The sequence below is a fragment of the Seriola lalandi genome, unplaced genomic scaffold, assembly GCF_002814215.2.
Source record: "Seriola lalandi dorsalis isolate HSWRI2012SDOR001 ecotype SW California unplaced genomic scaffold, Sedor1 jcf7180002054923, whole genome shotgun sequence".
Lineage (NCBI taxonomy): Eukaryota > Metazoa > Chordata > Actinopteri > Carangiformes > Carangidae > Seriola > Seriola lalandi.
In genome coordinates, this window is record NW_019525475.1 from 1126267 (window position 1) to 1142825 (window position 16559).

The window sequence follows — 16559 nt, forward strand, 5'->3', positions numbered from 1 at the left end:
TATTGATCTGCTTTGGAAGCAAGTTAAATAAGCTGAAAAGAGATGCTTAGAAGGGCATTTTCATGCACATAAATTTAAAAGCCTATAGTGTTTAGTTAAGTGGTAGCAGGTCGTAACAGTGCCATTAAAGAAGAATCAGATCACCATCCATCCATCACAAAACAGTACAGATTTAGTGCTTTTCCATTTACTGCCTCGTGGACATGTGACTGAACGCATGTACGTTACAGTTCAGTTTTCCAGAGCAAATCAATCCTGTGTCTAATCCGCACGTTCGACACACTCACCTCCATAGTGGTCAGGTTGCATCGATGGGTTCCAGCAAACCAGCCGTCGGTGGAGCACTGGTCGATATCAACATCCTGCAGATTAATGTCCACTCGCACCACACCCCTGCAAGACAGGAGGACATCATGAGGACGGCTGCTGAAGAATTAAGAACATCAGGGAAAAGTGTATTTGGAGGATATTGGATTTTCGCAGTTTGTACTCTCTTAAAGGTTTTGAAAAATTACAATATTCTTTTCAGGTTTCCTCAAATACAGACTTTTACGATTGAACTATTAATATAAATTTGATAGGCACATTATTGTCAATATTGTGGTAGAAACACGAAGAACAAATCTCAAAAAGAGTGATATATGCTGAAAAACTAAAGAAATCAATAACTAGTGACAGGCCATACAAGTGTGAGACTTTTCTAAATTAAAAAAATGAATCATCAACAATAATATCTCACTACTACAACTTCTAGCAGCAGCGCTAATATAAACAAAAGCCACTGAACTAGTGAGCACTGACATGAGGCCAGATACAATGTAAGGCTCAGTGTCTTGTTTCATTCAAGTACTGACATAAATAGAAAACCCCATGTTTCTATTTATGCTGCAGCGTAAGGTATATAGAGTATCTTCTGACCACGGGTTGTCAGACTTGGAGAGTTGAAGCGGGGACACGGAGGGCGACATATGAGGCAAATATGAGACCTTTAATGGTGTCAGTTTTTCAACAAAAAAATTAAAGTAAACAAATATAGACTAAAAAGCAGACGGTTAAAGTTGTAGCCCACTGCTGACTGACTCCATGGACACAATCTGCTTCTGTTAACCCCCCAGGAAGGTGGTTGTACAGTAAAAGATAGAGAAAAATAGCTCAATATATACAAATAAAAGGCTATAATGCAACTTAAGGCAAGAATATGGATGCATGAGCAAACTGTATAACAAATGTCCTTTTTTTCTGCGCATCTGAAAGTCAGACAGAAAGACTGTAAACTGCCGATAGATTACTTAACACAACTAAACACTCAGCGAAGGTAGCTGAGGAAGGCGGGAGTCTTTCGGCCAGCTGAGCCAGGCAGGAACTTCTAACAGGGCTGCGGAGGATTTACACTTACTTAAGCTGCCTAAAGGTCTATGAAGAGAAAGGTCAGGATCTGCGAATCTGAAGGTCGGTCTCTCTGATTCGGATGTCTTTTCTACCCAACAGCTGCAGCAAGCAGGACAAACCAACAGCCGGATACAGTATACCGTATACTGCATGTGTACACAAGAGAAATAAGCAAATATACAAAAAAAAAATCTTATTGTGTTTGGTTAATGCATTTCAGACATGTGCAGCTCAACAAGAACCTCTGCGCTGTCTCTCAGCGACCTCAGCCCACGTTCAGGCTTTCCCTCCTGGAAGACTTAAAAATGGAGCAGAGCCTGAGGCGACGTGTTGTTAGAAAATCTATACTGGCTTTAAACTTTGTGGAAGACACGCTGTACGACTCTCCAGAGTTACAGCTCTGGAGGACGAGTGTCATGACACCCAGATAATGTGCAGCGATGAAAAAAAAAAAAAAAGACATCTCTCTCTGATCCTGCGTTCACTGTGTGCAAATTTCTCGCAATGATCTCATCATCTCATGCAGATACAAAACATTTGTTCAAAGAGCAGCCGAGACAAACGTGTGACACAGAAGGAGAAGCTGCATGTTTTTGTGTGGTTTTGGACAGAAGTCACCAAAAATACCCTCGGACGGTTTGATCAGCGTGATCCTCTCCAAATCGAGCAACTGAATCACTGCTGTAATCTGTTTAATCAGGCAAAACCTGCAGCTGCTTCACTGAAAATAAATCAGTGGCTGACTTTGTAAAGACCTTTAACTCCTGTGATGCTTGTTTGAACATCGACATCCACATGGGTTTTATTTTGTTTTAGGATTAACGGAGAGCAAAGAGAAAAGCTGAGTACAGTCACTAATAACTTTGGATTTATATCCCAATTAAAAGCACTGAGGGAGGCTTGTCTAGACCTCTAGTCTTGAAGTACAGTAAGGATATATGCCAGTCTTGTTTCAAGGATGATTTCCCCTTTTAGCTCCACAACTTTCTACCAGCGATCATTGACTAATAAGGCTTCAATTAGGGTGCGATGATTTGTATTATTAATGGATTTTGCCCCGGTGCGGCTTTGTTAAAGAGCCCTCAGTGGTCTCACCAAGAAATTAATGGAGACACGTTATTACCTGGGAAATATTCTCGAATTAACGGCCCTATTCACATCTCATTCTACTTGTGTTGCAGTTTTGATGGATTGGATAAGTGCATGGGGCAATAGTTGTCAACGGCCCACTATGGTCTTCCATCATATCACTTAGTAGATCTGTACTGATCACTTGTAACTACGAAGATGTCATACACATATCATATAATTTAGGCGACGGTCGCAAACAGCCAAGACATGCTCATAGGAAGTAATGTGTTTACAACTCAGCACAAAAGTGTAATTGCAAAGAACAAGTTAGCATGAGCAGCAATAGCTCAATCTCAAACTTCATCCGAGAACAAAAACATTATATCATTACCCAAACAATCGGGCATCACATCCATTTAAATAATTAAAATATCAATTTTTATCCAGAGTAATCCAACAATGAGTTGGAGCTGTGACACTGAGGCATGTAAACACCTTGTCCCATCTACTGCTGGATTTTTGTGAGCAGAGAGAGTGTGGTTTCCATAGTTACGCCTTAGTCAAACCATCTCTTGTGGTGACTAAACAACACACAAAGCAGAAAGTGGCAGAGGATGCTGTCAATGTTGCTTTATCGGTTTGGGGAAGAAGAAGAAAAGGAAGAAGACGGAGAAAGAGGCAGAGTTCATTCTTATTGTAATTGGAAGAAGAGATGACAGAAAACTAAAACTGAAAATGTGACAAACTGTGAAATTATAAAAGCAGAAGGTTACAAAGGATAGTAAAAAAAAAGAAAAAAAAAAAAGCACGACTGATCTATAATAGGCCTTTTTTTAATGGCAGACATTTTGACAAGTTATAGCAGGAAAAGCACAGGTGTAATTAATAACATTAATCACAAGGCCGTGAGCGAGCATGCTACAGCTCAGGCTTGCTAATCGTCACGGCTTAGGGAAGCTGAGATAGAATGAGGACACGATTAGTGTTATTAGTTACACCTATGTGTTTGCTGCTATATCAAGTCAAGATGTCCATAAAGCTGCATTGATGTTGCACAGTCTGATATTTCTTAATAAAAACCTGCCTCTGATCGGCTGCCAGGTGTCTGTCAAAACCGTATAACGAGACACCACAAATATATTCCTCCAGTTAAGAGTTTAACCTGCTCTCCAATTAGCAGGTAACCATAGCGACAGTTTCGTGGCCATATTGCCTGCTAATGCTGACTGGTGAAACAGACGCAAACAAAGCTTAAGATGACAAGAAACAAACTTTAAACCACTGATGGTGATTTGAACACATCGTTTCTTTTTGTCTGTGGCAAATAAGCAATGGTATAAGTGCAGGAGGAGTCTCGCCGTGGCATCAAGGTGTTTCTATTATTTTGTCCACACCATTTATATCAGCAAAAGCAGGCTAAATAACAGAAACACCTCTGTATAATGCAATACATTTCCAAACACTACCTCCTCAAAAACTGAATATTACAACATTCATGAAGGAGGTTTTACTGCAGGACTGTTGTATTGGACTACATCAGTTTAATCTAGATGTTCCTAATAAACTGACAACTGAGTTTATATTAGTAATTATCAGTTGTATGCAGACTGCAAAATGCCTGACCGGAACTAATTGGTTGATTTCGGTGCTGTCCTCACCTGTGAACTGATACACCTGGCAGCCTAAAGATGCTCTTTAATTTAATCGTTTTATCATATATTATTATATTTATCACCAAATAAGATGTTTTACTCCTCCCCTTTTAAAATGCAACAGGTTTACTCAGAGACACTTGTATTTTTGTCTGAGAACATTTTTACACAGTGATTTTACTTTACTGTCTTTTCATTAACAGTAGTTAGAGGCTGTTGACGTGCTGACGTCAGTGTACTGTCTCATCTCCAGTCTCTGGAGTTTCAATTACTGGTAGCATTTATTGCTGCTCGGTCTGAACACACTTAATGCTGTTGTTTTCTTCATCACAGTGACTAACTACCTGCTGTACATTTAAACTCACGCTAGTTCTGCTTCAGCACTCACAGCTCTCTGCTCCTTTTAGCGACTTTTTACTAATTCAGCTGCTGTTTATGTGCTATTCAGATAAGCTAGTTACTTTAGCTTAGCAGTTAGCGCTAGCTTCTCCCTCTCTCTCTCTCTTGCTCGGTGTGTCTTGAATCATCAGGTGAACTTAATCATCAGAGTGTAGTGTTGTTGTATCTTCAGTGTAGAGGATTGTGGTGTTTATCAAAACTTCAGTGACGTCTGCTGTCTTACCTTCGACACACGACTCCGCTCGTTAACCGCAGTTGCTCAAACCTATAACCGTCACTGGACACAGCAGCCATTAGCCTGATAGGCTAGTACTCGTGACGTATAACCAATCAGATCGTGCTGTGGGCGGGACTCTCCTCCAGACCACAGAGTGCTGACTACAGACCAGAGCCAGGCGGCTGCATCACAATCAAAGTAGTGCATTTTTCAGTTAATTTATTTTATCGGTCGTCGGTTAAAGGAAATAACAGTATTGATCATCAGAAAATGCTTGTTATTTTTAAAATGTTGGGATGAAGAGGGACGATTTGGCGGGGCAGTTGGAGCATTTGGTGTCATAATGATCTAATATGACTTCACTCCAAACCGTCCATAGGCAAACCTACACCGTTGCTCTAAACTTAATATGAAATAAATCAGCGTTATCCAAGTCCAGTTACTCCAACCTAGATCTCCTCTTGTGGGACATTTTGGTCCCCGTTGTAGGTCTGGGACCTTGGGGTTGTTGCCTGTTTTGCCCAGCTGGTGATCCAACCTTATAATCCATATAATTGCTTACTTATTACCATGTATAAAAGGAAGAAAAAGGGTATACTGCAGATCACAATTGTAATCAAGTATATGAATAAATTATTTAACTATAAGGCTTATAGCAGATTCATTAAGGTGCATATAAACCCACTGTAGCACTGGCAAATTATTATACAAAGAAACATCTTGTATTATACTGACAAACATTTCAAAAGGCTACCTATTATTGTTTAAAACATGACACAAAGTACCATCATGACATCATTTAGTAGTCTATATTTATCCAGCTCTCACTTTCATGCACTCACCAACACTCACATCTACAAATACTGCTGGTGTGGCATGTTCTCTAGGTGCACAGTAGCTGGTTTACTGTACCTGGCTCCCAGCGGACACCGGGCAAGTGCAACGCTCTCTCTGCCTGTACTTCTGTTATTAATAACTGCTGCTCCGGTCTTGCCTTGGGGCAAACTGACCTCGCTGTTTTCCACTGCACTGCCGGTTGTTTTGTTGAGAAATTACCTCCGTTTCAATTCTCCTCTTTACGTAATAAGGGCAGGAAAGAGTCCATTGCAACACACGACACAAGAATGTGACCGTTTGTTTATGATGGAGGATTCATAAAAATGTATGTTTCAATGGCAGCTCAAGCATTAACATTTGCTGAGGTTTTTTTCTTTTGCAAAAGTGAGAGTCTATACAATTAAAAAATCTATTTTTTTTCCACAATAGCCTCCTCTTTTTTTCTTCTGCTTCCAGCTCTCCAGGCAATCTTTAGCATCCCAGCCAAAGTGGACATATGGCGTATAAAATAGCTTGTGAAAAAAAAAAAGAAAGGAAGAAAAAAAGAGCAAGTGTGCTGGATCTCAAACGAAGGTTGCGACTTAATAAGCGTATGACACAAAGACCAGATCGCAATTTGTGAGTGGCAACGAGGAACATGGGCAGAGGCATCATGGTGGCCATCAAGGCCCTCGGGCATAAAGACAGGATTATCACAGAGAGCAGGAGATGGTGGTGCCCCAGGAAACAGAGTGCTCTCTCCTTTCATCCTCCATTCTTTGTGGGTCTAAAGGCCAGGGCAGAAAAAAGAGGAGCATCCCACCAACAGGGGCTCGGGTCTGTCTGACAGACCTGTCAGACTGCGCTAATGTTAGCCGCAGCATTATGAAGTTGACTGTAGATGTATCTGGCTAATTGCTTATAAGCTACAAAAGGATATTCATGAAAACATGCTCAGGATGAAGGCCTCCATGTGTCCTCTTTGTTGCGAGTCACTCTTTAATGTATTCATGGATGAATTCTGAATGTCAGGTCTATACGCTTTGAGCTGTATGTCTCTATTCAGGCCTAGAAAATGGACTCTGAGATTGATTAGCCCATTTAGCCTCTGCACAGCACAGGGAGCTGTGCTAAAGTCTGAATTTCAACTAAGCGTGGCACCAAAGAGACATATAAAAATACTGTGAGGACAGATATTTCATACTTTTGTCATAGTTCATTTCGTAGTAAATCCATTGCTGTGGCACAGTGGTTAAGACTTATACCAGATCAAGTACAGAATAAGAATCTGTTCTACTAACAGCTGTTGTAAGCTATCTCACACAAGACTACAGAGTGTGATAATATGAGGCTGATATGAGCAATGTAGCTAATCAGTTTGTAGTGCTTTCCATATGCAATACCATTTATATTAAAACCCCTCTCCAATGAAATCAAGTTTTTAATCTTGTTAACATCCACATGATGTTTTTTTTATATCAAACAAGCCATATGCTGAGTATTTCTACTTTGGAGTTGCAGTGAACCAATGACAGCCTCATAAAAACGGATTCAGACAGCCTGGGTTTCATATGTCACAAACTTAAAGAACCAATCCTGTCAACTTGTGGGGACGGGGGGCGGGACTAAATCAACCTGAAACCTTGTCAGTATATATACTGTACATATGACTGATGTTACAGCGTTTAAATTGTAATTATTTTTGATGGATATTTCCACCGGTGTCACATGACTGACAGTAACTAGAGCATAATGTTAATTAATGACACAGTAAATTGTCAAAAACACGGCACATAAGTTATAAAGCAGAGTCGTCTGCAAGGCTATGTAAAGATTTCATGTGTGTAAGTGGATTTATATGGTGCATGTTTGCATCCAGCGGTTTCTTCTGAAGCAAAAGCAATAAGCTCTGACATCTCCAGTTACACTGACCGTGTGCACATAAACCAAGAATAATGTAAAGGAGAGGTGAACATGTACGACTGGCACAAGCTTAAACAATATCCATGTAGCCAGAAGATCTGCACGCCCAGATGAACTTCCATGCACATTCCTCCTGCCCCAGTGTCTCGACAGGAACACATTGCTGTCCTTTTAGAAGGGCACAGTTCGCGCATTATGTCATGGAACAATCACAATGCAAGGACTGTGCAGCCCGTCCAAGGAAAATGTCTCTTATGTGATGGAAATGCATTAAGCTGACAGGAACGAGCAGAAGCTAATGTGAGTCTAGCCGCTGGGCAGGATGCTGCTTGTCTACCAGCGTTTCAGTGCAACCTGGGTCATTTTATTGAGTTCTGTCGCTGGTCATCAAAGAAGACACAGCGCCTGTAGCGAGGCAGCTGTCACAGAAAGTGAATAAAGACTTTCTTTTTTTTCTTTTGGCGAGCTGGCACTTTCTGTCACAGTTTTGGACTCTTGACACTCTTGTCATTAAAAGCACTATTCATTGATTTGAGCTGCTGACAAAGGAAACCTGACAGTTTTTGTGGCAAACGTTAGCTGATTTATTTAATTTATTTTTTTTGACTGGAGCTGGTGACAAGTACGTCACATAAATAGTTCTCGTTTAATTCTGAATGCAAACTAATGCCTGCTCTTCTCATCATCTCCACCCTATAATGTCCTAAACATCAATAGATTCATCTTACAATTCAACTGTCCAACTTTATCCTGAAAGTGGGCACCTACTTTCCATTCAAATTTGCTTTGTTCTGTATTTTGACTTCATTTAAAAACTAAAAATCCTCCAGTAGCTGCAGGATAAGATGGAACTCTATCCCTCTATGGAAATATTAGAGCAAGATACTCTGAACGGACAAAAGGACACAGGGAGTGGTATTAAGTTACAAGGCTGCATCGTCCTTATGTGTGCTGTATGTTCTTATTCACAATTTTGATTTTATGTAATATTTTGCACTTTGAAGGTTTAGCACAATTTGGGAGATGACAGTGAGTTTCTCTGTCTTTTGCAGACACCTTTTGTCCACATACAAAAAAATTAAAATTTTAAAATTTTAAATTAAAACCCGAAAATAGAAAAATAAATTCCTTTTCCAAATCTTTTCTAAACTTTCCAAACCCAGCACAGCACAGAGGCGTCGTCTGTCATACCGCAGCACCAGATTACTAAAGGATAAACCTACAGTAATGATACAGATTTATAATCCTTTGAGAGGCAACTGGATTGCATCAGTATAACGCTATTAAATCACAGAGATTATTCCCATCATTAGCTGCATTATTAGGGACATGATATCACTTTAAAACTGCCAGAAAGCCTGTGTAGTTGGATTTTCTGTAACGTTGACATTTACTGGCTGAAGGCTTCGTATTGACAGGTCACCTTACTGAGCAGCGGAGTCCCAGTGACGTCAGCGGTGAGAGAGGGAGCACCTTGGGGATCTTTAACCCTCACTTGCTTCAGGTTGCACTCAGTGGAAACCTATCCTTCCTGCCATGAAGTCAACGCACTGACTGTTTTAGCTCCAAATCTCCACTAATTTTCCTCTTGGATGCCTTTTTTTCCCCCCTCCTTCTCTCTTTTTCATCTCAGTTTAGCATCATATATTATCGCACTTAGCCCCGGGAATTGTGGGGTTTCCTTCCTATTTATTTCTGGATGGTGTCCATCTAAGCAGATGCTGCTGGCTCCTCCTGGAGCTCCAGGCCTCCCGCTCCGTTAGACGGCTGGGCGTCCCACAGCAGTCAGGCTGCCCTGACTCTTGCTGCTTGTAGAGCAAAACGGGAAGCAAAGCCAAGCGTAAATGAAGAGGAGTGTGCCATCTAATTAGAACCTGTTCGGCCTTTGGAGAAATATGCTGAAAAATACATGTATTCCTTTACAGTTTTTTAGATAGTTTCAATTAGTTTGCCTTGTTATTCTGCTGCTGCTTGAGTTTCAGCCTCAAGGCAATTAAGGTCTGTGTTGTGAAAGGTGTTTGTTCACCCAACACACACACACCACCTCACATTCCTTCCCTTTTGTTTGCTCAAACTGGCTTTTGCATTTGTGTGTCTGTGTAGGCACGAGTTTCTGTTTCTGAAGTTGGAGTGATCTGCCAATTAGGACGGTACAGTATCATCCAGAAGAATGTCTCAGCCTTCAACAATGGCACACACACACACACACACACACACACACACACACACACAGATACACACTGCACGCTTGAAAACAGCCAGTCCTCTGTGTGTGGTCTGAGCTGCCTCCCCTGTGCCTCGAGTGCAGCTGAAGAGACAGACGGGAAGAGAAGAGATGAAGTGTGAGAGGTGCGATTTCTTACACCTTCACAGAAACAACAGGTCGATCTATCGCAAACACATGTCCACACACTCCTGCTCTAACAAGTCACTGTAGTTGTTTAGCGCCTGCGTGTTCAACAAACACAAAAAAAAAAGGTAGAAAAACAGACTTGTTTGTTTTCGTCCCCATATGCATGATGCATAAAAACTCAAAACAAGTCACCTTGCCTCTTGCAGCACTGTGTCGCCAAACAGGAAGTGGCTGAAGCGTTAAAAGGCTGGAATCAAAATGGCCCATGCAGGGTTGTTGTTCGACATCTTTCATTATTAATTCATTGTGGTATTGATTGTGTATTCATCTGGAAGGGAAACGGAGGAGAGCTGATGTCTGAGGCAGCTATATTAGCCTAGCGTTTCCCCTCCTCTCCTGTTTCCTATCTGGAAGGCTGCTGGGGCACAGGGAGGACGCAGGATCAGCTGAACTGCTACTTTGATACGAGCGTATCAAACACTGCTGATGAGAAAAACAAACTGGCAAAAAGGACAAGAGGAAGTGCCGACAGATGTTTTATGTGACCTTAAATCATTGTATGTGACCCTATAAAGACAAGGAGCTCAGCAGACTTTGTGCTAAGCTAAGCTAAGCTAAGATAAGCTAAGATAAGCAGCTTAATATTTACCTTGCAGACGTAACAATTCTCTCTTCTAACTCTTACCAGAAAGGAAACAGCATGTTAGCCACTTTACTCATGTGTTTAAAGGTGGGAGGGGCTCCACTTTATGGTTTCCCCAATATCTGTGCAATATTTCCCTCAACTTTTTTTCTTTTATTTCCACTATTTTTTGATTTCCTGATTGGCTTGTATTAATTTATCCTCCACTTTTGTGACTTGACATGAAAGCAAGAGTTTTGATATTTACTTTGTTAGAGTTAGATGAGAAAATTGATACCACTCTGCTGTCTGTATGGTAAAAGCCTGTTAGCTTAGCATAACGTCTAAACAGAGGAAAACAGCTGGCTCTGTCTAAAGGTGGAATAATCTGTCTACCAGCAGCTCTAAAGCTCATTAACTGACACCTCATATTTTATATCTGTACAAAAACTAAACGACTGAGTCAAGCTGTTTCCAGTATTTTTGCTAAGCTATGCTAACTGTCTGCTGGAGGTAGTTTCATTTCTACGGTATATACGCATGAGCGTGGTATTATAACTCCCAGCAAGATAGCAAATAAGTGTATTTCCCAAAATGTTGAACTATTTTCTTAAATACTTCTTGCACTGGTCTTATATTGGTGTTATTCTCTCCATTTTTCATTAGTAATAGATCTACAAGAATAATGTCAAATGACCTTATTTGAGTGGAGAAAGGAAAGTAAATCTTGAATAGATGTCGCTCCTTTAAGCACAGTGGGTTGTTTCTTTTAGTGCCACTGAACAGGCCACTCCACAGGGATGTGAAACAATACAAAACGCCCATGCATGTCACACGTTCGATCTTTTGGAGGGAGGAGGGGAGGAGGGGTTGAAAATGGACAGTGAAACTGCTCCTTTGGCAATGCTGTGAACGCTTCTCCAACACAATCCCTTCAAATCTGCAGCTGCTCGACCAAATCATGAATTTTGCCTCATAAATAAACTCTAAACTGGAGTTGTGGTGTATAACAGATGAGTGTATGGGCTAATTTGCTATCAGATTGCTTCACCGGGAGACTGAGAGTGTGTGAAGCTGCTCTGAGAGGCTTTAGTCTGGGATAACACCAGGTAGCTGATAGCCTGTTACTGTATAATCACTGCAGGTTTTGACTCATTTGCAATCCCTGCCTGCCTGTGAGCGACTTGAGTGTATCAATTAAAGATTCATCGGAGGCAGTACACACACAACCAGAGATCTGGATTAAATATTCATTGGGAAGATGTTGGTCAGGATCCTATGGAGCATTAACTCTTAACTATTCCAGTGCATATCAGGGCCACTGGCATAAACATGGCACATTATACCAGCAGGCTGCAGCAGGGGTGGCTTTAGGACATGGACTGTATAAAACACCCGAAACATCACACACATTTCAGCATTTCTTCATCTGCTGAAATTGGCTGCTTTTGCCTTATCCTTAAAATTGGCTTTGTCTCATCTCAGGGAGGTTCTGACTCATCGCAGATTTTGCAGCCTCCCATGGAAAAAAAAAAAAAAAAAAAATGAAGAGGATAAGAAAGGACACACGACATTTCCTGAGTAGTAAAGCACGCAGCCGAGTGAGTTTGAAAAATGAATTAGGGCCTGTAGCCAGAGGTTTCCACCACTGCTACATCAAGTAACATCCAGAGTTATTTTTAGCATCCCGCCGCCTTGTCAGACTGGAGGAGAGAAGAAAATCCCCCCCCTCCTCCTTTAACAAGAGGAGGCCAGTGGGAGGCTGCGGTATGTTTGGGGAGTGAAGACAGGCAGGTATGATCACCTTACCGAGCCCTATATGGGTTTATGTGTGAGGTGGAGATGTGGTGGTGGTTAAACCCCCCTGAACTCACCTTTACACTGACATGAGCCGTTCTCATATGAATCTTATACACAAGTAACAGCATCACAGGTGTGTGTGTCAAGAGGGTTTTTTTTCATGGCCAGAAGGCAAAAATGATGATTTGCTGAGCTCGTGTTTGGAATTTGGTTCCTATTACTTTTGTTTTCCAGCCTATCTACCACCAAACCTCTGCTCAGATCTCAACCATCTGTGTGCCTACCTGAATTCAGGGGCCAGGTTGGGCTTCAGGCCATAGAAAGCAGCTGATAAGGTCAAAAGCCACCGGGGAACAAAATTCCCATTTTCACACTCCAGGTAGGGCGCAGACCATTTGACATGTGTCTTGTCCGGGATAAAACTCTCTCCTCTTTTTAAAGAATTGTCAACTGATGTGAAGTCTTGGCTCAGCACCCTCTTATGGAAGCCGGGCTTCTTCCTCTCTTTAACTTCGTGGTACCACTCTGTGTCTGCTGTGCGGTTGTGCAGATAGTGGTGGGCAGTGCTGGACAGGTCTTGGAGGACTATCTCTCCACCGGCCCTGGTGGCTTGGAGAAGCACCGAGGGCCCCGTCACGGATGGATCCGCGCTGAAAGTGACAACCGCCCGGTGAATCTTGGCGTCTCCCTCCAGTATACTCCTGACTAAGGCATGGTACCACTCAATGTCTCGCCGGAGACTGTGCTCCCTGGACCTGTTGGCTTGCAAGATCATGTTGAGGAAGTTTGTGGCGTGCAGCACCGTATCCAGCACGCTGCCCATGGAGTAATGCGGGGTGGCGTGTGACCTTCCCCGCAGAGAGGTGAGCTCGTACCTCCGCGAACAGTTGGCGTGCTTTAAGGTGGTCGAGTCCCCCGTGTGAAGAAAAGCGGTGACCACCCTGGGGAGATGCTCCTCTATTTTTTGCGCCAGCTCCACCGTCTCCCCGGGTGGGTGAAGAGGCGCACGGAGATGCGCCAGCTGCCGACGGTGCGTCTGAGCGCCGTAAATCGCCTCCTGTGTTCTGATATCTTCCCCATGCGCGGACCATTCCGCGTATTTATGGTTTGATCCGATCACAAATCCCACTTGCAGCAGCAACGACAGCCGGAAAACAGCCATCTCCCACCAGAGAGAGCGTCCACAGATGTTTGTGGGATTGCTGCTCGGAATTACAGTGTCGTCGGGCGGGCGTGCTGTAAAAAAAATAAAAAAATCTACCAAATTGCTCCGCTAAACCATCGCTTCACCACTTGTAGGATATTCTTGCAAGCTCCACGCCTCAGTTCTGGAAACCAAAGAGAAAAACGTGAGGAACCCCCTTGCTGTCCTCGTCAAATCCCTGCTTCTTCTTTACAGATGCCTCATACAGCTTGTTGATGTTGAGTATCCGCTTGCAGCTGTTTCCCCCCACCTCTCTCTCTCTTTCTCTCTCTCTCTCTCTCTCCCCCTCTCTCTCTCTCTCTCTCTCTCACTGTAGACAAGACTGTCTTGGCTTTGCTGTGCGGCGGACGTTCTCCTTCTGCGTGTAGGCTACATAGACTGAATCAAGCCGAGGAGGAAGGGAGGGGTAAGGGAGCAGGTTATTATTATATTTATATATATTTTTTTTTTTAGGAGGCACCGAGTCAGGGAGCTTCTCACTTGGTTGACAAACGCACTCCGCCCTCTTCCGACCACAACAAGCATTAAGTAAGCCTATACAAGCCACGAAGAGACGCATCGGGAGCCGAGCGCCCTTAAAGCCCGTCTTCTTCATCGTTTCATAGGGCTCCAGAAGCGCCATTGATCCGCGTATGGCCGCTTCTTCTGTCAATCACGGAGCAGCGTTTGGTGGAGCGGTGAGGGAGCTGTCCGGTGCTGAAGCTGATGAAGCGGTTAAGGAGCTGTCCAGTGCTGAAACTGATAGAGTCAGCCTCAGCTGGTTTATCCGAATTAAGGCTTAATTTAGATCAATCGATCGAAGTCTCACGTCGGTATTTAAAAGTCGTTTCCCTCTGTTGATCACGTTGAAAACAAACCTTGATCAAAAAAAAATTTTTTTTAAGAATTTTCCAATCTATAGGTGCTAATAATAATGGGTTTAAGCATGTATTATTTTATATTAGACATACTACACTATGTGGCCAAAGGTATGCGGACACACATGTCCACATACTTTCATGTGCTTTGTTCTGGGAAACCATCAAAACACAAAAGTAAGGAACAAAATTTAAAAAATTAGATGTGTTTGCCTTATTTAACTGCATATATGACAACAAGATATGTAGTCAAAGGTTTGTCCATGTGGTTTTTGGTTGGGGCTGTTTTTTCATGGGCTGAAGATTTGGCTTCAAAGCTTAAGCATCTTTCTGATTCATCACTACTGTGTGGGTGTTGGTTTGATCACATTTGATTGACAGTAACTAAACAACAAAACAACAATAATCAGGCTCTGAATCAAATGTTGCCAAAGCCCGATTGGTGCACACAAGAACATGACATCACCTTTTTCCAACTGAGCCTCGCCCCCTTCAAAACAGAAGAAAAAAAAACATAATTTAAAGTTGAGAAAATAGGCTTTCAGGGCATTTAAGGCAAATCGTAGTGCTACAGCACCTGGTGGCAACAACATTCCTGTGTTAACATGACAGCACCCCCTGACATAAAGCAAGAGCTACAAAGGGGAAAGGTTTTCTGAGAGTGTATGCGGAAAAACTTCCTGACCTCAACCCCATCCAACACCTTTGGGAATAACTGGGACACCAACAGCGAGCCAGGCTTCATCAACATCAGTGGTTGACCTCATGAACACTCTTTTAGCTGAATGGGAGCAAACCAAATCAAGCTGAAGAGAAACAACAGAGCAGTGGAGATTTTTATATGTTTGTAATGTTCAGGTGTCTACAGAGTTTGATACTTTCTGTTTCATCAAATGCTGTGTAACAAAAAGAGTTAACCACCAAGCAAACTATAACATACCAATCCTTAATCATGGTACTAGCAAAGTAGTCTTTGTAGGCAACCAAACATCCATATCCCGATGGCAAGGTGATCTATTTCTTTACTTTGTCACTGAGCTATCAAGAGTCTTTCTCTCTCTCTCTCTCGTTCTTGTTAGTTCAAGCTCTTGGGTTGTTCTCTTTCTCTCTTTCTCTCTTCCTCTCTCTCTCTCTCTCTCTCTTTCTCTCCTGGGTGTAGGGGCATGTCACGTCACGCTGTGTGGGCTTGAGGCATCTCGTCCTGGAAGCAGGGTGAGGGAAGACAGGCGTGACGAAGGGTGACAGAGCTGGGAGTCGGCCTGCACGCTGCATGGGCCGTCGGGGGAAGCTGCGAAGTTGGAACTTGAAGACCTCCTGGATTTCTTGACCAACCTACGGCCGCATCAGACGCTGTGTGCTTGTCTTATATTGAAACCTTGATATGTGCAAGCAAACGGCCAGGAAACCCAACAGTTGCTCTACTTGCAACACTCTGAAGAAAATAATTGGGAAAACTTTGAAATTGACTCTGCACTTCTGTCCGTGCCTGTCTGACAGCATTCATAAGTCAGATTGCTCGCGGTGCGGAAGGAGTGGGCTGCATTGTGGAAGAAATAAAAGTGGCTGCTTTCAATTTTGGTCAGTCAGCGCAGAGCTCTGCATCAGTAGACATCAGAAGCATCAAACTCATATGTGCATGTTTGCAGACATTATGAATTGGAGCTTATTAATAATTAAATATGCATGTGTGAATTTAAAGTGGCTCTCTCTGTTGCTGATTTTGATCCACCACTGCATTCTTATTCCTGTCTCTCATTGTCATTGCTGTTCATGTCTCATTAATCTTGTGCCTATACACGCCTGTTGTCGGTGAGCATGTGTGCTTATGCGTTGTAAGGTTAAATATGACATGATCCATTTATTTCCTGCATTTTCCATCAAGAAAAGCTCCAAATATTGTGTAGGAAATACAATATTGCGATCATTCCTGTCAAAATGACTCAGAGAACAAAAATTAAACCCCTGTGAAATCCTAAATAATCACTAAGTCAGGATGATGATGATGATGATGATGATGATGATGATGATGGTGATGATGATGATGGTGATGAAGGTAGATATAGCACCTTCTTTTGAGGTGTGAACCATCTGCAGGGACAGTCGGTTCTTGATGTTAATACGCTGCCAGTTGGAGACTATGACGAATGTGTAATCATGACTAGTTCCTGAAATTGATAAATTGTGATGCAGCTTAATTACACACAGTTTGAAAATAACCGGAAGAGACTATTAGATTATTATTGCCACAAGTTTATA

The 16559-nt window shown here is 42.4% G+C and overlaps 1 protein-coding gene across 1 annotated transcript in view; it reads right to left on the reverse strand.

The window, feature by feature from the left end:
- Positions 1–13670, reverse strand: part of gpr158a (G protein-coupled receptor 158a) — a 55798-nt gene extending 42128 nt beyond the window's left edge. Inside the window, exons 1-2 of the mRNA XM_023431504.2 lie at positions 12527–13670; positions 288–393 (exon numbers count right to left, since the gene is read on the reverse strand). Coding sequence (XP_023287272.1) covers positions 288–393; positions 12527–13404 — 984 coding nt within the window. The 5' untranslated portion in view covers positions 13405–13670. The remainder of the gene's footprint in view (positions 1–287; positions 394–12526) is intronic.
- Between the last annotated feature and the right edge of the window lie 2889 nt (positions 13671–16559).